Source organism: Dunckerocampus dactyliophorus, chromosome 11 (genome assembly GCF_027744805.1).
Source record: "Dunckerocampus dactyliophorus isolate RoL2022-P2 chromosome 11, RoL_Ddac_1.1, whole genome shotgun sequence".
Taxonomy (NCBI): Eukaryota; Metazoa; Chordata; class Actinopteri; order Syngnathiformes; family Syngnathidae; genus Dunckerocampus; species Dunckerocampus dactyliophorus.
In genome coordinates, this window is record NC_072829.1 from 22,474,925 (window position 1) to 22,494,312 (window position 19,388).

General features: G+C 40.6%; 1 protein-coding gene across 4 annotated transcripts; it reads right to left on the bottom strand.

Moving 5' to 3' along the window:
* Positions 1-1,766: 1,766 nt before the first annotated feature.
* anxa6 (annexin A6) lies at positions 1,767-18,052 on the bottom strand. 4 transcript variants are annotated; one of them, XM_054792519.1, is made up of 25 exons: positions 17,605-18,049; positions 17,064-17,119; positions 14,922-15,006; positions 14,758-14,852; positions 14,546-14,659; positions 14,383-14,473; positions 14,233-14,312; positions 14,069-14,125; positions 11,612-11,705; positions 11,325-11,420; positions 11,182-11,240; positions 9,787-9,909; positions 9,650-9,708; positions 9,405-9,483; positions 8,830-8,911; positions 8,108-8,202; positions 7,899-8,012; positions 7,588-7,678; positions 7,421-7,500; positions 6,487-6,540; positions 5,612-5,705; positions 4,395-4,490; positions 4,258-4,316; positions 3,774-3,896; positions 1,767-2,115 (listed from the first exon to the last, which is right to left on the bottom strand). In XM_054792519.1, the coding sequence occupies exons 2-25, from the start codon at positions 17,064-17,066 to the stop codon at positions 2,056-2,058; spliced, it is 1,983 nt and encodes a 660-aa protein (XP_054648494.1). In that variant the 5' UTR covers positions 17,067-17,119; positions 17,605-18,049; the 3' UTR covers positions 1,767-2,055. The 4 variants fall into 4 exon arrangements, 2 of the variants coding, with proteins under 2 accessions (XP_054648494.1, XP_054648493.1); XM_054792518.1 differs by having other exon boundaries at positions 3,759-3,896; positions 17,605-18,045; XR_008572930.1 differs by lacking the exons at positions 1,767-2,115; positions 3,774-3,896; positions 4,258-4,316; ... (4 more) ...; positions 7,588-7,678; positions 9,405-9,483 and having other exon boundaries at positions 7,959-8,012; positions 17,605-18,052.
* Positions 18,053-19,388: the final 1,336 nt, after the last annotated feature.

Here is a 19,388-nt window from a genome sequence, read left to right on the forward strand (position 1 = left end):
TCTACAGTATTTTCATGCTAATCACACTTATGGGATAAGCCTGGCTTTTCAAGCACTGCGTTTTTTTGGCATTTGTGGTGCCACCTATGGCCGTGTTTCCAAATGTTTTGCAAGATGTTACAACAGGGTCCAAAACCAAACCAATGTAGGTCAATATACTCAACGAAAATATAAATGCAACACGTGTTGCACATTTTGGAGTAGCCTTTTGTTGTGGCCAGCCTATAAGGCACACCTGTGCAATAATCATGCTGTCTAATCAGCATCTTGATATGCCACACCTGCGAGGTGGATGGATTATCTTGGCAGATCTTCCTCTGCAACACCACCTTCCTGTTTTGCCATGAGTTATTTCTTGAATTCGAGTGTTTCACACCTCGATAACCCAAAATGGAACCAAAGAAAGTTGCAAGTGCCAAGATTTTGATAAAGAAGGCAAGAAACACTATTCAATTCAAGAAAAAACTCATAACAAAATAGGAAAATAGTGTTGAAAAGGAAGGTGTTTGATCTCGCTGCCATATCATGCCTTTGGGAAAAGCCACATCTTCAGCATAGATAAAACTAACCATTTATATGCATTTAGAATGGTTTTATGCATGTAAAACTATAAAAATAAACTATAACTATAAAAATAACATTTTTGAAAGTCAACCGCTGGTGACATCACTTGTGGTTCCGTTTGCCATTTTGTTAGCAGGCTAAGGATGCTAAGGAGGACATTGGTGATAAAAATACATGAGATAAGAATACAACTGGGCTCACGCCGTGTATCAATAACACCACAATACGTGTGCCGTATTACGCGCTAACCGGAAAAAGCACGCAAACCGGGGCAAAAATTTGGCGTAAATTTCTTACGTTAAACCGAAAAACACCACTGTATTCTGAACACCCTGTGTGTGTGTGATTTGGGAATAGGTCTGCTAAACTTAGAAAAGTAATAGCACGCACAACCGATGTAGGAGGGGAGGAGAGAAGGCGGCTTTAGAAAGAGAAATAACGGCTAATGGCTTCTGAGGGCTTTAGTTTGCAATAGCTGTCTTCCTCCAGTGCACAGGCATGGCATCCATCCATCTTCTAACACTTATCCAAGGTCGGGTCACGAGGGCAGCAGCCTAAGCAGGGAAGCCCAAACTTCCCTCTCCACGGCCACTTCATCCAGCTCCTCCTGGCGGATCCCGAGGCGTTCCAAGGCCAGTTGAGAGACATACTCTCTCCAATGTGTCCTGGGTCTTCCCCGAGGCCTTCTACCGGTTGGACGTGCCTTGAACACCTCCCCAAGAAAGCATCCTGACTCGATGCCTAAGCCACCCCATCCGGTGCTTCTCACCTTATCTCTAAGGGAGAGCCCAGCCACCCAACGGAGAAAACTGTGGTACATGTATGCTGTACATTTTACCTGTATTATCCCACCTTTTAAAATTATGACTGACTTAGGGTGACTGAGATGTGTTTTATACGGGAAAAAGATCCTGTTTTTGGAGATAAAAAATGATCTCCGTAGGCATGAATGCTGAATCGCGACTGTACTGCCCTTTTTGCCAAACATATAATAAAGAGGCATTGACTTACAGGGAGTTTCCTAATGTCAAATAGTTCCCATTCTGCTCAGTTCAATGTCGTCACTGTCAACACAATAAATCATTGCGCTAGCAGCTAACATGCATATCAGAGCGCTCCTCCTTTACCACACACTGTGACAAAAAGTAGAAAACATGCTGGAGGAGTTATGTTATGTTATGTAAGACAACGTCTGATCATTTCTGTTGATTTTATTTAGTTATGTATAGTGATGGCTGGATGGACAGCATGTGATGGCTGTGCTTTCGAATAGCACGGCTCTGTAAAGAAAAAAAGAAAGCAATGTCCTGATAGAGGATCATCCATGTGAGGAAAAACTGGCTTGAAAGACGTGGACGTAACTTTGGTTTGGCAGAGTAGCAGCAGCAGTTCAGGGCGCTGCCAATAGATATCAACCATCACAGTTTGACTGAGTGACGGCGCCTTTCGGTGGCAGGTCTCACCACTGCGGACTGTGAAGATGTGCCAACGTTAATCCTCCCCTCCACAGAGCACCAGCAGGGTTTTACGGTAATCTCCTGAAGTGTCACCCTGATCAAAGACGGAAAGTACACAAAGCAAAATATTAAAACGTGTGAAAGCGACTCTTCCTGTCGGCTCTGCTTATCATCACTCGTCCAAAACATGCGACAAACTTTTACTACATGCTGGATGCAGAAAGGGAACACGCACAAGGCAGAAGTCAAGAAATTGAACATTAAAAAGGGAACTGGATGAGGACCTGTGCTTTGCAGTGAACTAATAAGATCACATATAAGATTAAATATGATCTTGTTGGAGTAGATTAACAATAGTTACAAACACAATACTTTAAACACTATAATACTCACTATAAGACATAAGATAAGACTGTCAGTGACCTATTGCATAAGACAAATAGTGATACTGCATCTCGCTGTACTCTTTTTACCTCTTTAGCATAAAAAGTCATGACGACGACGACAGAACTGAATAGACAAACCTACAGAAGACTTGCAAAAGCTTCGGAAGTCATTTGTAACAGCTCATAAATACAGTAGAACCCCGATTTTCATCATTGATTCGTTCCAAAACCTCAGACGAAAACTGAAACGTATGAAAACCGAATCAATCTTGTAAAATGTAAAAATGTAAATCCAATTCATCTGTTCGAGGCGCTCAAAAATATTAACGCAAAACGTATTTTATAGTGAATAATCGTAGTTTTACTCTCAGAAAACAAAGCAAAGTACATATAAACGACAAATTAAATGGATAAATGAACATTTTACATCATTTTTACCTTGATTGAAGACACGAGTGGAGGGACGACACACTGGAGGCGACATCGCCTCTACTCCATTCATTTTCAATGGAACTTGCGTGATTGGGCGATTATCGCGTGTCACAGTCCAGCCAAGCGACACGCGAAATTCGTGCGTGTGTACGTTTGTGTTCATCCTGCACACGCTGGTTCCCGCGAACCCAGAAAGTTGAAAAATGTTGATGGGAAAATTGGTGGGAGAAGTGCTGTACGCAACAACCTGGTAAAAAGGTAGCTTTCAAAAGCAGCGTGAACAGGGCTATTCTCGATTAACCTTTTTAAAAATGACTTAGAAACCATTTATGAAGAATTATATAGTGGTAGGTCTTGCTTAAAACAAATTATAAATCAACAAGAGACAACAAATATCTAATAAAGTCTACTAACGACTATTAAATTACACGTGTCCTTGATGTCAACATGACCAACAGATAGTCACACATGACAACTTAACCCCTCACAATGAAGTGATAAGGCTTGTTTGTTGAGGTTTACTGCACAATAATTAACAGCATGGAATCTGGAAGAAATTTCATAATCGGAAAATATTTCTGCAAAGCCCAGCGGATGCAATGTGCTTGCTTATTTGTATTAATGCCACTGTCATTTCATGTGGAAGTTATTATAGAAATGTTCTCAGGTACTTCCTGTCTCTAGAGCTGTTAGCCAATCATGCAGCAGATATCGAGAGGAAGTTGAGCGCACAAGGGAAATTCCTAAACAGCTGTGAAGAAGCCACAGACCCACAGTCCACCGCAGGAAGCGTATAGATTGCTGCGCCCCACCATCTCAGCACAAGACGACACACTCAGAACGATGTGACACAACACACAGACGAGAACCAAAACAAAGCATCCGGGAGCGTTAGTCATGGACAAAGACGCTGACTTACGATCATCGTCTCTACCTGGATGAATTCATGGAGGGAGGCGTCCTGTGTTTCTTTAAACTCTTTACGAATGTTGAAAAGGTCGATCTCGCTACGGGACACCATGATGCGGATCAACGCTCTGTCGTCTGTGCCGAGACCCTGCACGGGAGTTAGTAGAATTAGGAGTTAGTAATGACTAATTAAGGACAAAAGTATGGTTGGGTGAGCTCCCCCTGAATCTATCTCCATCTTTAGGATGGAAAAAGTTGTGAAAGAGCCCTGACCTCAAGCCCATCAAACACCTTTGGCATGAACCAGAACACAGGTGGTGAGCAAGATTCTCTCCTTTCTCAAATCAGTGACCTTTAACCTCACAAATGTGAAAGCTATGAGAAAAGGCGGAACCAAATCTATATTTTCATATCCTGTTTTTAATGGTCAAGTTTAAAGGCCAAGTGTTTCCATACTTTTACACATAAAAGTACACCTTAGAAGCTTACAAGGACACTGTCCTGTTTACCTTCATTGCTTTGTACAAACGGTCTGCAAAGTAAGAAGGCTGGTTCTTCACGCTGCGAACTACAACAAAAAACAGAGCAAGATGTGACGCACTGAGCACTGAACCTTACTGTTATTTATTTAAAAGTCAGATATTACCTAGGGCATAAAAGGCATTTTTCACATCTCCTGACATTTCCTTCTTGATGATCTGTTCGATGTCCTTATTGGAAAATCGGACAAACTCCTGAAAAACTGAATAAATAAACAATTGGTATTACCAAAGCTGATCCACTTTGACTGCATTCAGTATCTCTCGAAAGGGAGTACATTCCTCATATTTCAGTGACCAGTTTCGTTAGATTTTCTCAAGGGACAATGAACATGTCCAAACTGAGTGTCAATATTTAGTGTAAGCACCATTGTTATCTTGCAAAGCAAGACATGGAATTCACCAGAGCTGCGCAGGTTCCACTCCTCCGTGATGACATCACGGAGCTGGTGGATGTTCGACACCTCGCGCTCCTCCTCCTTCCTTCCACTTGAGAATGCCCCACAGGTGTTCAATTGGGCACAGGTCAGGAGACATACTTGGCCACTCCCATCACAGTCACCTTCCTCAGCAAAGCCCTTGTCATCCTGGGCTCCATATCATGTTGGAAAACTGCCAGGCGGCCCAGTTTCCCATCGGGAGGGGATCATGCTCTTCTTCTAATGTCACGGTACATGTTGGAATTCATGTTTCACTCAGTGAGCATGTCATGCAGCCCCCAGACCATGATGCTACCACCGCCATGCTTGACTGGAGGCAAATCACTTGTTGCTAGCTATTTAGACAATAATGGCTGTGTGTTGACTTATTTTGAATGTACAGGAAGTCTACACTGCTATAAAAGCTGTACACTGACTACTCAAAATCATCAACTGCCATTTTTATAGTATTGTCCCTTGAGAAGCTATACTGTAATAAAACGATTGCTGAAATGTGAGGGGTTAACTCACGTTTGTGAGATACTATAGATCAGGGGTCACCAACACAGTGCCCGCGGGCACCAGGTAGCCCCCCACGACCACATGAGGTGCCCGCAAGCCTGCTTTTCATTCAGGTTTTCAGTTAATAATGAAAGAACAGTAGAAAGAAATGCATTCTGAAATACAAAATGTGAGTTGTGGACACCAGCATTTTGTTAATGTTCTGGTAAAACAAGCATATTCGCTTTGTTTGGGTTTAAGATAAGCTCTGAAATTAAATGTTACAAAAATGAGTAGCTCTTGGCCATTTTCATTTTGTAAAAGTAGCTCTCACAAGGAAAAACGTTGGTGACCCCTGGTGTAGATTATAGGACAGTCATTTTATCATGGAAGGCTGGGTTTACCCTTCCTGAGATGAGGGAAGCTTCTGGTGCACAAAATACTCATGAACTTCATCACTCTGTCATCAGAGTCAGCATTGCATGCGTCAGCAAGTTCCTGGTGATATGAGAGGAGGCGGGAGAATTAAGAATGTGGTCGTCCCTCAAATTTGGCAGCTTCACTATCACAGTTTTTCTCAAATATATTATTTAGTAACACAGATTAATAAGTCATGCTGTTTCATGGTTGCATATGGCCTATAATTAGTCAAAACCTGCATATTGTAGCAAATTTTGCATATCTATTCCTCTCAATTAAGCATTTTCAAGCATAAAAATGGCTACAAATAAAAGGCATTCAAAGACGCTGTGAATGATACTGTGTGTAGTATTCTACACTGGTCACTAGGCGTCAGTTATCACTGGAACAACAGGCTTTTATTGTAGGTTTGAATTATCTCATAACAGGTACAATATTCCCTAGTAAAAATCCCTAATAATAACTCTGAAGCCCCAATGTCACTTCCTGTCTGCCCGGCGGCACTCTGCTCCCCTGGGAGCACATTTAAAGCAACGCACACGAGCATGAGTCTTTTTTCTATGAGTTAAATGGCTTATTTACTCTTATGTCTACTAACTACGTATATTGGGTAATACAAGTGTAAATGTGACTATAGGGTTGTTATTTTATGTCTAAAGGGTATTTAGAAGGTCGTAAACAAGTCTTCTATGCGCTAACTACGAAAATATTCCATTTAGAAGTCAGGAATCATACTTCACGAAAATTCACTTATCACTGCCGGGCCTGGAACAAATTAACCGCGATAAACGAGGGACTGCTGTACACTTTTTTTTTTTTTTTTTAACCTTTCTAGATTATGTTTGAAATGTATACTCACCTGAGCATCTGTATTGGCTCTTTCAAAATCTGCAGGGCCATCTTCCCTTGCACCCTAAGCCATCACAGGTCAAATGGATCAATTATGTAATCACACTAATATTGTTACAATGCGAAACATTTTATTGCCACGTGACACCACATCAACATGTCTTCTCTGGGAACAAAATGTTTCCCTCTTTAACGGGGGATTGAGATTTTTATCTTTCTCGGTTCAAACTCTTTATCATTCTTGAAACATTGGACTTTTCTTCTTGGAGATCATAGAAGAGATGACAAAAAAATGTGGCAATGATGTCATGACATCATAGAAGATCATAGCTCATAGATCATATGATGTACAATACCGGTCAAAAGCTTTACAACACCCCGATTTTTCCAGTTATTTATTGAAATTCAAGTCATTCAAGTCCTATGAATAGCTTCAAATGGTACAAAGATAAGCGGTGAAGTGCCAGATGTTAGAAAAAAGGGCCTGTTTCAGGGACCACAAAATGGAAGTTATCAAGCCTTGGCAGTTGGTGCAACTAATTCCTACAGGTGTTCCAAGTAAGAGTACTTACTACCTCCTCTGTCTGCATAAATACAGTGTTCGCAACATAGTGTGGTAATATGCCCTCGTGAACATCAGTTGAACAGCATTGTACTGTAGAAATGTTGCTAATTGTTGCTACGAAATGGCAAGAAAAAAGGGAATTAACAATGGAAGAAAGACAGATCATCTTAACACTTCAAAATTTTAGTTTTTCCTCCAGAGATATTAGAGTGTTCTAAGACTTTTGACCGATAGTGTATTCTGAAGTTTTTTCAGTTAAATATCTTTCTTTGGCAAACCGTTAAGTTAATACTCATAGTCATCTTTATTGGAATACTAGTGTTTCCTCCACAACATGTACAAAAATAAACAATAATAAATATGAGTAGATCTCAGTTACCTGCACGAGTGAAACCAGGATGCGGCAGAAGTGGCCTGATGTGTCAGATTGAATGGCTTCTTCCAAAGACTTTTTATAGGCTGTGAAGTTTGTGTTGAGGATTCAGTGCATATCACATGAGAAATGTTCGCAAAACAATACATGCCCGTTGCTGGCGACAAACTCACCTTCTTGATAAGCAGCATTCATGGCTTGTATTTCCTCGTTGCTCCTCGTGACCAGGATCTCAATCAGGGCATGTTCATCTGTGCCAGCGCCCTGTGGAAAAGTGCATAACTTTTTCTTAACAAAAACTACAATTGTACCACAGTGATAGAGGCTGCAACTTTCAGGCGCAATGATGACTTAAAAAAAATATATATTTTTTTTATATAATATTTTTTTACATGATTTATTATGCCCCCTGGTGTGGTAATATAGTACTCTGCGTCTGCGGCCTTTCGAAAGTGTAGAAATAAGTAAAACTTTGATATATTACCTCTATGGCCTTCCTCATCATTTTGGCATCAAACTCAGCGGGTGTCAACATGAGCCCAATAACGAGTCTCTCCAAGTTCTTGGACAGTTCGGACTTCAAGTCCTTCATCAGGTCCTGCAAGATTGAGATTGTTATACTTACTGAACTGTTTAATCCACTATTATCATCAATTGCCATCATTCTTATGTTCATAAGAAATCCTCCCTCACCCTTCCCAGTAGTGATTTGAAGGTCTGTCTGATGGCTTGCCTCTGTGCATTGCTTCGATGTGCAACTATGTCAATAATTGCATCTTCGTCAGTTCCTGTCGCACAGGGTGACAGTTGTCAGTTTAAAAAACAAAATAAAAAATTGTAAATGTTTACACCGGGGGTGTCCAAAGTGTGGCCCGGAGGCCATTTGTAAATTGAAAAAACAGCAGAAACGGAGAAAGCGGACATAATTTTACCAGAATAAAGTCAAAACATGATGAGAAAAAGGTTACATTCTAACAAAAGTCACAATTTTGCGAGAATACATTTGTAATATTATGGAGAAAAATATATCAAAATATGAAGGAAAAAAATATTTTTTTAAATTGGCAATATTATGAGAAACAAACAAAATAAAGTTGTAATTTTTTGAAAATTAGTTTGTGGAAAAACTTTTTTTCCCCATAAAAATATTATGGGAATAAAGTCATAATATTATGAAATTATTAAAAAGAAAGTTGAAATTTTGGGGAAAAATCATAAATGGTGAAAAATACAGCAAAGACGAAAGTTAATACTAATAATGGGCTTTTTCAACTACATCACAAAGCTGAAATGCATTTTTTTGTTGCTTTATAAAATACAAGTGACCCTTGCATCCTTTCACTTTTCACTATGTGGGCCTTACTGGGAAAAGTTTGGACACCCCCGGTTTACACTGTCAAAATGAGCTTACATACCGAATCCCTTCATGGCTTTTCTTAGCGCTTGTGCATCAGCAGCAGGATCAAAGTTGGGTGCAGGGACAACTGTTGGCCTCCGCTGGAGGAAAATTAGGTTCAGGTTTACCAAACACATGATGAGGTTGCAGCAAATGTTCTAATGCAATACTTGGATGGACATAGACAGAAAAGTGTTAAAAAGCTCCCACAATTGCATGTTGGTTATTCGGTGAGTAGATTGAAGTGACATTGTGCAGCAGCTCATTAATATTTTTGAAAAACATGACATTTGATGGGAAGCATGCCACGCTGTGGTTAGACACAATGACAGGGCCAACAATGACATGTGAGTGGGCGGCCTGAAAAAGTGCTCTGTTGGTGTCAAAACAAATGCCGAATCTTTTGGCTTCCAAAGGAAAGCAATGCAAAAATAGGACTGGAATGAGCACGTACGTAAGATATGTGCAATTTATTGAGCCGTGCATCCTTTAAAAGGCATGCTCTTTTTGTGTTATTTGTAACAATTCTCATCACTGAAATGCTTGCACATTTCCGTGCCGAGGCAAACCATGCAGTAGTAGTTTGCACCAAACCTGGACTTTGGTCATGGCACTTATTTCCCACATCTTGTAGGCTATCTGAGCAGCTTCAGGGAAAAACTCTCCAGCTAAACTGCAACGATTAGTTTGACACAACACAGCACAGTGAGCAGAGCTGACATAAACAAATGTAGTGTGTCACATTTATGCTGTTGTGGTCCTCCTCTGTAGCTGGTGGCGCTCTATCACCCCCATCAGGTTGTTGCTGCAACTCCACACCACAGCAGAGAGTCACTTACTCGTCATCTCCTCCACACAGATTCAGCAGAGTCCTCTTGTAATCACCTGATGTGTCATCCTGTTGTCAGCAAGCATAAGCTAGATAGATAGTACATTAATACTGTATACACTGTAGCCTTATTTGCCTTTCGCTTACCTTAATCATGTTGTAAAGTGACTTCTCATATCTGAGCCTGAAACACTCGCGGATATCCAACATGTCTATTTCAGAGCGAGCAATCATGATCCTGATCAAGGTGTTGTCAGCTGTACCGAGACCCTGGAAATAAAGCAGAGATCCTCTGAAGCCAGCCGTATATTAATGCAGGGCGCGAACGTCTCAATAAAAAATGATTATTGATTTTTCTTCGTTTTAAAGTACATATGACTTTGTTAGTCTTAATTCACTTGCTTAAAACTACGTCAAAATGTTTAATCTGTCATGACCGCTTGGACCGCTCCCACCTCCATTCACATGCAATGGACTATTCCAACAAACTTGTTGGCGCGGTTTGGAGAAAAATGAAGTGGAATTATCACAGTGGAGCGGAGAACAGGAGAAGGCGAGAGGCAAACAGTATCAAAACTAACTGAAGGTGTCAAGGTTTTTCACAGTCACAACAAACGCAGACACACAAGCGCATGCTGCCAGTGTCAGCCGAGGAGAATGCAGTAGCTCGAGATGAAACTGAGTGGCACTTTTGAGTATTAAAGTGGTAAACTATGTTAAATGTCGCTTAAAGTGCTCATGACACCAAAACACGTCTTAATATTATTTTTTGCTGTGAAAAATGACATTGAAAGGCATATTTCCTATGTTAGATTTGTGCTCGGATGTTGCCTTTTGTAAATGTTTTGTCACTAAAAACAATCTCTTTCCGGATCTGGAGCAGAATGCGACAAGTGACGTCACATCCCTCCATTGTTTCATTTGTTTTCGTGTTGTTGTGGCACATTTTTTGTTGAATTTCTGTTGTTGTTACACAGTACGTGTAAACAGACCAGGCAAGTGCAATTGTTTAATACTATTCCTCAGTTAAAGGAAAGTTTGGGACTACTGAGTGTGTATTGCCGGAGGGTGCTTCTACCATCAGCTGCCCCTACTATCTTTCCTTCAACCCAGACTGGGTGCGAGTGAAAACAGCATCGAAAAGTACCGACACATGATTCACTTTTTAGGTAATAATAATCCCCCGGGAGTATTTTAAGGCTGCGATTGGCTGCCGACCAGTCCAGGGCGTACCCCGCGTATACACACTTGTTAGTAGATGATAAACACTAATATGTAAAATTGTTTTGGGGGGTATATAAACATGGCTCTGTAAATAGCAACTTAAGCTGACAGATAACTGTAACAGATTTCAAAAGCAGGGAAAAAGTGGCCTCATTACATACTCAACTTTCGTAAAAATTGACTGTTGATTCTCAGAATGAGATGCTAATGTAATGTGGAGGGCCCCAATGACTGGGTTTGCCTTGGGCCCCCAAATGACTAAATACACCCCCTGTATTAATGTGAGGCTAAGTGTAATGCACAGACATGTATATTTACCTTCATGGACTTGTAAAGGCGCTTGGCAAAGAACATGGGAACACTGCGTATGCACTGGACTGTGGGAAAAACAACAAAAAGGGTGTTTGTTAGTAGCTTGTTGCATCTAACTGGAACACCAAAAGTGCTGAGGGGTGTCGTACCAACAGCAAGCATCAGCCTCTCAAAGTCTCCAGACAGCTCGCTCTTTATGCTGTCCTCTATGGACGTCTCTGCAATCTTCTCGTACGCATCAAAAACTGCATGAACGAAATGCAGGAGAAGGGCGTTTCAATTCTACACGTCATGGTCTCTTAGGTGTGGGGCACGACTTCATTCTTACTTTCTCCACTGACATTTTACTCTATTTCACAATCATACGACTGAGGGTCACACAGGAAGCATCCGAACGCCACACGTGCATGTTCATTCCTCACTGGCCTGCACTCACCCATGCGGAGGTGAGTCACACTGCGGTTTCCCAGAATCATGATGAATTTGGCCTCGTCTGTCCCCCACTTCTCTTCGCCAGCAGCATAAAGGTCCTTTGTTGAGACAAGAGACACAATAACACTTCATTACACTGAGAAATGGATGCACAGCGGTATTTCCCACAGGGCCGCTATCTATTTGTGGCAGTTGGCGCAAAAAGTGAGTAAAATAACATGAAAAGCACAATAAATATGTTTAGAACTACAAATGAACTTTTTACCTCCACCAAGCACAGCACAAAGCGCAACAGCAGCGCACGGGTTATGTTTTTGCCCGTGTTTATCCGTTTTTGGATGAGATTTTCAGAAATTGTCAAACATGGGATATGGAAGAACTGATTACATTTTGGGGGTGATCCGGATCACCGTCTGATCCAGGATTTTTTTAAAGGATGCTTTAACATTGCAAGATTGCATTTTCGCCGTTTGTGCATATAACGCCACAAAAAATGGTCAGAACACTTGGAAAAAAAAGTTTCCAATAGGTTCTGCAAAATATCAAACACTGATCCAAAACATTTGTGATTGTCATTTGTTGTTGCTTAATTTATTGGTATATACAGTATGTTTGTTTCTTATGTTCTTATTCTTTCTTGTGTTTTCTTTCTTTTCTTGGGAGAATGAACAGAATAAGATTTTCATTGCATGATATAACTGCTGTTTTACCATGCACATGACAATAAAACTCTCTTGAATCTCTTGAATCTTGAATATGGCGCTTGGTGGAGGTCTGCGCTCTCCGAGTGCTTCTCTAATTGTATTTTTTTTTCCAATGTCACAAACAAGACTGAGCGGACGGTGAGTGCTTTGTCGTCGACTGCTCGTTGAGAAGAGACATACGTGCTTTCATGTCAAAGTCTCTCTTACCACAATTATTCAATGTTTTTTTTTATCAAGCATTAAGATGTGGTCGTTGGTCCTTGAACTCACCAGTTATGTACTATGAGATGCAAAGGTGAACTCGATAGATAACTTTCTCAGACGCTGCCACAGCTTGATAAATCCACCAATTAGAAGACACACTGAAGTGTCCTTTAAAATGAACCCACACATGTACTCTACCTTAGCCACTCTAAACCAGTTAAACCCCAGGAGACATCTCACCCTTTTTGGAGCCTCTCTGTTTTCGTCTCCAAAAGTCTCTTCAGCAGATTTTTTGAATGAGTACCTGAAAGGATCTGATTACTTGTTAAATATACCGACAACGTCACTAAGTCGTCAACGCTGATCCTTCCTGCTACATCTTTTTATTCTCTGGCAGACCAGGCGCATATGGGGTGTGTTACTATGCGGGGTTTCACAGACAGCCAATTATAATGTGTTTATGAGCAAGGGTGAACAGAACCAAATCTATTTGTGGCAATCCACATTTATTTGTGGTGGGCCTCTATACAGCCCATTCAGTCCTGTCCAGGCTCAAGGGTACAAATGCATTCCCAGGCTGTAAAGCATTTCCACTGTGAACAGTTGAAAGAGGTCTCAAAATATTCCCCCTATACTCACGATTGCCAGCAGGCTGGGTGAAAATAGTAGCAGTGCAGCTCTTTTACAGACTTTAAATCCCAACAACAACCCCCAAAATCAGGAGAAACAAGGCGAAATGTGACACACGGAGCGGCAGTAAAATATGGCGTCTTAAATTATTCATACATTTTCTTCTCGTGATCCTATGACTTCCTTCCCATATATTTTGACTTTATTCCCATAATATTCGAACTTTTTTTTTCCAACCTAATTTTTCAAAAAATGAAATTTTTTTTGTGTTTCATATTATGACTTTAAAAAAATAACATACTGTAATCTTTAATATTTCCACTCTATGCTGCTAAAATGGCATGATTTTTTCCACATAATATTACATTTATTCTCGGAAAGTTGCTACTTTTTTCTCTTAATATTTTTTCTTTATCCTCATAAAATTTCTGCTGTTGTTGGTTTTAAAATTTTCCAACTATTTCAACTTTCTTCTTGAAATTTTTTTCTCATGACATTAAGACATTAATCCCGTAACATTTTGACTTTATTCCCATAATATTATAACTTTTTCTCCAACCAAATTTCTCAAAAGTGGCATCATTATTTTGTTTTGTTTGTTTTTCATATTATGAATTTTAAAAAAGTCTTTTTTCCTTTAATATTTCAACTTTATGCTACTAAAATGAAGTTATTTTACCTCGTAATATGACAATGTTGTTCTTGTAAGGTTTTTTGTTTAAGATTACAACATACAAATTTTAGATGACAACTTTTATCTCTCCTAAAGTTACTGATGATTTTTCTATTTTTGCTGTTGTTTTTATTTTTTGTCTTTGTCAAAATTATATTTTTAGAACATGCCGCGGGCCAATTAGAAAACAGCCACGGGCCGCACTTTGGACAACCCTGGTATGCAGTATAGTAGTGGTTTAGATCTTCACTTGTGCATCTTGCTCCACCAGATCTGCGTTCACGACCCCCGACTCATCTCTGGTCCCCTGAAAGCATGACAACAAATTCACCATTCAGCCATCACTAAATAGCATTGATCAGTGACTTGATGGTCTTCCCTGCTGCTGACCATCCCCTGCCAACGATAAATTACCTGAAGTAAAACAACCAGCATCTTCTTAAAGTGACCAGAAGTGTCAGCTATCACATCGTCCTCCATGTTTCTACCATAGGCTGGAAACACCCATAAACATCAGAGTTAAAACTGGCTGATTTGTCAATGCTGGACAAAAACAGGCCTCACCATCCTTGTATGCTTGAACCATGTCGCGTGTCTGTTTGTTGTTTCTTGAAGCCAGGACTTCAATCAAGCACTTCTCGTTGGTTCCAGCTCCCTTGGGATGGAAGCAAGAAGTTTAATATGACAATGTGACATGACACAAGCGTAAGCGGGGTAAGCGCCTTACTTTGAGTGCGTCTTTAATTTCTTTGGCATCGTGGTATGCTGGAGTTCTCATCAGGCTCACAATGAGACGCTCAAATTTACCCGTCAGCTCATATTTCAGATCCTCAATAAGATCCTGCAAAAAAAAAAAAAAAAAAAAAAAAAAAAGTTCTCCCACTTGCTAGTTCTGGAAAACAAACTTGTGTAAAGTTGTATAAATATGACGAGATGTACCTTTCCAAAGGTACACTTGTACGCTGCAATGACTTCCTGCCTCTGAGCGTTACTGCGAGAACTGACCAGGTCCAAAATGGCTTCTTTATCACTGCCTGTGGAGCACATTGTGTACATGTGTCACAGAATGCAGAAAGAGGACTGTGTAGTTTGCAGACACTCACCCATGCCCTTCATAGCATTGTACAGCGCCTCGGCATCGGCGCTGGGATCAAAACCGGCAGCATCTGTTATTGTGCCTCTGAACACCTGAAAACAGTGCTGTCGTCATTTTCTTTGTTGTTTTAGCGATGCTGTATTGACCATATATAATTATCTCTCAGCGTATCTCATTCTATTCATTAGACAGTGCATGTCAAAGTTAACCATTGTTTACAAAAATAAACCCAAAATTACAAAGACTAAAATTACGGCAAAACACAACTGCATAGCAATCAAAATGTCCAGTAACTTCATAACGTTACAAAAACGTCATTAAAACAACAAAGTGTCTTTTTTTTTTGCATTATGAACTTCTACTTAGAACCTCTTTAATATCCAACCATGCAAAACGTACATTCTTGCAATTTTTCAACCGGTCTTAAAATTTCGATCAAGGATGTATGACGTAAATACCCATAAAACCCAAGACTTAACACTTAAAAATACATCTCAATGATCTTTTTTCACCTTCCTGTACTGTCCTCAGATGGTTTGAGGGCCGAACGCATGTTGGTTAACTTCCTGTTGGGAATTGTGCATGTGGGCAGCGTGCCTTGCGGGTAACACATTAGATTCAAAGATTCAAAAGTCTTTATTGTCAATTCACCATGTATCTAAGGCGCACGGATCATTGAAATTACGTTTTTCTTCTCTCCACGGTGCATTTACAATAAAAATGATAAAGGGAGTTTGAAATGAAAAAAGGTACATACAGTCGGGAAAAATGATTAGACCACCCTTGTTTGTTCGGTTTATTGATCCATTTTAATGCCTGGTACAACTACAGGTACATTTGTTTGGACTAATATAATGATGATAACAAATATAGCTCATTAGGGTTGAATTTACGAGCTGATATCGAGCAACTTCCATGGTTTTCTTGATCATAACCCAAATCACTTAAGTTCTTACATGCCAAAAAATGTAACTCTTATGAGCTATTTTTGTTGTCATTGTTATAAGTGCCCAAACAAAGGTACCTTTAGTTGTATCAGGCATTAAAATGAACAAGAAACTGAAGAAACAAGGGTGGGCTAATCATTTTTTTCCATGACTGTATAAAAAATTGGAATAAAATAGCATTGTTTCTCATATACTGTATATTAGTGTGTAAGCGCCTAATTTAATACATGCATAGTCCAAGTGGTACAGTTAAACATACTATGTTATATCATATTATATTATCTTATCCTATTTCCTAAGGGATTGAAACTTGAACAAATTCAAGGTGTTCAACTTTAGAGGTTCCTCGGTAGTGCACATCTTATTTTATTTTTTTAAAATATAATCTTCCTTGGTCACTTGCAGGGTACTCAAACTGCACAACATGTGACAGGACATGAGGTGGGCGATGTGTCATTACAGTAGTTGAGTACTTGCAGCTGTCCCACCACCTGCACGCTAGCAGCTTGCATGTATGTGTGTGTATGCGTGGGTCTGTGTTTGTGTGGCTGCTGCAAGGACGAAGGGGTGGGATTGTGGGAGTGTCGGTGTGCAGCATGGGGTCAGATTACACATGGTCGGTGGGGGTCTTTTTCAAATGTGACAAAAAAGGTCAGAGTTTGTGGACAAGCCCCCACTAAAACCAATGAAAGTTGTCCCCCATGGTGTGATTGTGATGCAGCAATGCTGTGAGGAAGTGTGCAAAGTCACGATGGGCTAGGAGAAGTCTTCCCTGCTGCAGCTGCCATAGAGATCAATGCTGCGTTGGGGCAGTCAGCCAAAAAGCAGTTGCTCCAACCACGACAGCTGGGCAGCCTCAGCCACGTAGCAACCATCATAACAATCCCATAGCAACAAGCTTTTGAGTAAATCCTCAAAGTGGGCCTAATATGGAAGAGTCCTTCATTAGCCGTATGGGAGGAACAACACCTCTCAGTATGATGAAATAGAGTTATATACCACGATAATAGACATTTGCAGAATTAATATTGCTCCTACAGTGTTAAAATTGAGCTTTATTATCTTTCACAATTCAAATTGGTCAGATGTGGCGATAGGTGTGCAGGGTTACACCTTTCCGTTCACACCGTCATTCACACAACACGAATAGGATGGTTTATCTAGGCCACCCTAATATGACACAAAGATGAGAGTCCACTTACCATCTCTGTTTTTGTTCTCCTGTGTCTACACGGTGCAGAAATCAATAGTTTGAGGCCTGCACAGAATGAGAGAGAGGACAGCAATGCTAAACATTCCACTTGACTCCAAATTCTCCATGCAAAGAGTCACAGCCTGCACAGTGACTCGTCGCATGGGGAATGTAATCAGTGATCTGTTCACTGTCCTGCCTCACAGTTGCTTCAAGGGATCACTACCTACATATATTGCATGAAGATGCACAGTAAAGGGAACATTCACGGGTCTTATTCCCACAGAAATGTTTAGCTAACTTGCAACAGACTTGGTACCCCTCTGAGAAAAACAGAGATACCCCCCATTGGTTTTGAAATGCAGCACTGTTAGTTTAAGAAGTGAGTGTGTCATTCCAAAAATAGCAATAGCATGCAGTGTAAGGGTCTGTGCCTCTACTCTATAAATCAGAACCCCACCCTTCCCTAACTTACAATCACCTCGACTTAGCTAACATGACAAAAGATCAAATGGAACTGTCTGAAAGTGTAAATAAACAGAATATCTCACCTGTTAAAAATGCACGGAGAGTCTGGTGAGAATAGTGGTGCTGCTATCCCGCAGACTGGCTCAGTCTTTGCGGACCGTTACGTGTCCTCCCTCCTGCCTGACGTAAAGACTGCGGTGCTCTGGCACGACCGCGCACGGCCTCTCCATAGCGTGCGCGCGTCCTGAGAGAAACCGAGAGGAAGACGACTGAAATATGACACCCCTTCCCCCCCGAGCGCGCTTTACGTACAACTTTACGCGTAACGTTACGCACGTTTGACGGGGCCCGTTTAGTGAGTTGATTGTGTTTTATCTGAGTTTTATCTGATGAAGATTATTCTCATTGTAAACCTTTCAATGCATCTACATAAGTAAATCACGCAGAACAGTGTAGAATCACGACAGAGTTCAAATTTGACTCAAAGGAGGATAGTTCATTGACACTATGTGAGAGGATGTCCATTTTTGTCATGTCACGAGTATAACATACACATGTCAAGAAAATAATGGTAAGGTGGGAAACTAGTCAGATTTGAGCGTAGTTTCTAATTTCATATTTACTTAAGTGCTCATGACACGCAAAAAGGTTGGAAAAACAATAACAAATTGAATTTACTCGTGTAATTAAACATTTCTGTCATACTGCTGTCATACATAAATAATGGACTATGAAATGGGAGTGAAATGAAGTTGTGATTTTGATATCATAATTTTGACCATAATACGTTCCGAAAACCAGATTCAAACTCATACGGCCAAGCCAAGACGGTGACATATTCACAACAATAACACAATAACAACATTCATGGACATTGTGTTGTGATAACTTCGATGTAACACACACAAACAATGGCCACAAATGTTTTTGACTGTCAGTAAATGTAAAAAACACATGTAGACTGGTTGGGCAAACTCCCATGCACCCTCAAGGACCCTGCCGAGAGTGTAGAGCTGGTCCACAGATCCACGACAACTATCCGTCGGGTGCTCCTCTCCAGAACACCTGAATAAACCTCACAAGGAAGGCTGAGAGGTGTGATCCCACGATCATTGGAACACACCCTCCGGTCCCCCTTCTTAAAAAGGGGGACCACCACCCCGGTCTGCCAATCCAAAGGCACCGCACCGCCCCCGATGTGCGCCTGCAAAAAAATAATAGTAATTATTTTCAACGATATACAATGAACATGAAATTCATGTACTTATATGACCATATAACACTCCAAAACAGCAGTTTAAGCAGTCTAATACATGTGGGAGGTGCCCAAATAGTCATAGTCCTACACTCAATACTTTATACTGCCCTCTTGTGCTTCAAGTGTGCATTACGCTAATAATAAGCTGAGTTTTTTAGAATGGCAGAAAATCGACTCCCAACAGTGCTTCTCTATTTTTTTTCAATGAAGTCCCTCCCGTAGAGTATTTTTTCAGCCAAGTGCCAGCCCCAAAACAGAGAAAAGCATTTTTGTTTGGGAAAGAAAACATGTAAAACACTGCTCTGTAGAATCACCATTGGATTTAATAATGTCCAAAACAGTGTTTACCTGTATTGTTCTTGTTCGAAACATTTGGAAATTAAGTACTATAATCAAAATATATAATAAAAATACAATAAAGTGTAAATTGAAGTTAATTACAAAACCCCTTTTTAAATAAATGTGTTCTTAAATCCATCCATCCATTTTCCTCCACTTATCCGGGTCCGGGTCGCGGGGGCAGCAGTCCCAGTAGGGAAGCAGAGGCTTCCCGGTCCCCGGCCACCTCGTCCAGCTCTACCGGGAGGACACCGAGGCGCTCCCAGGCCA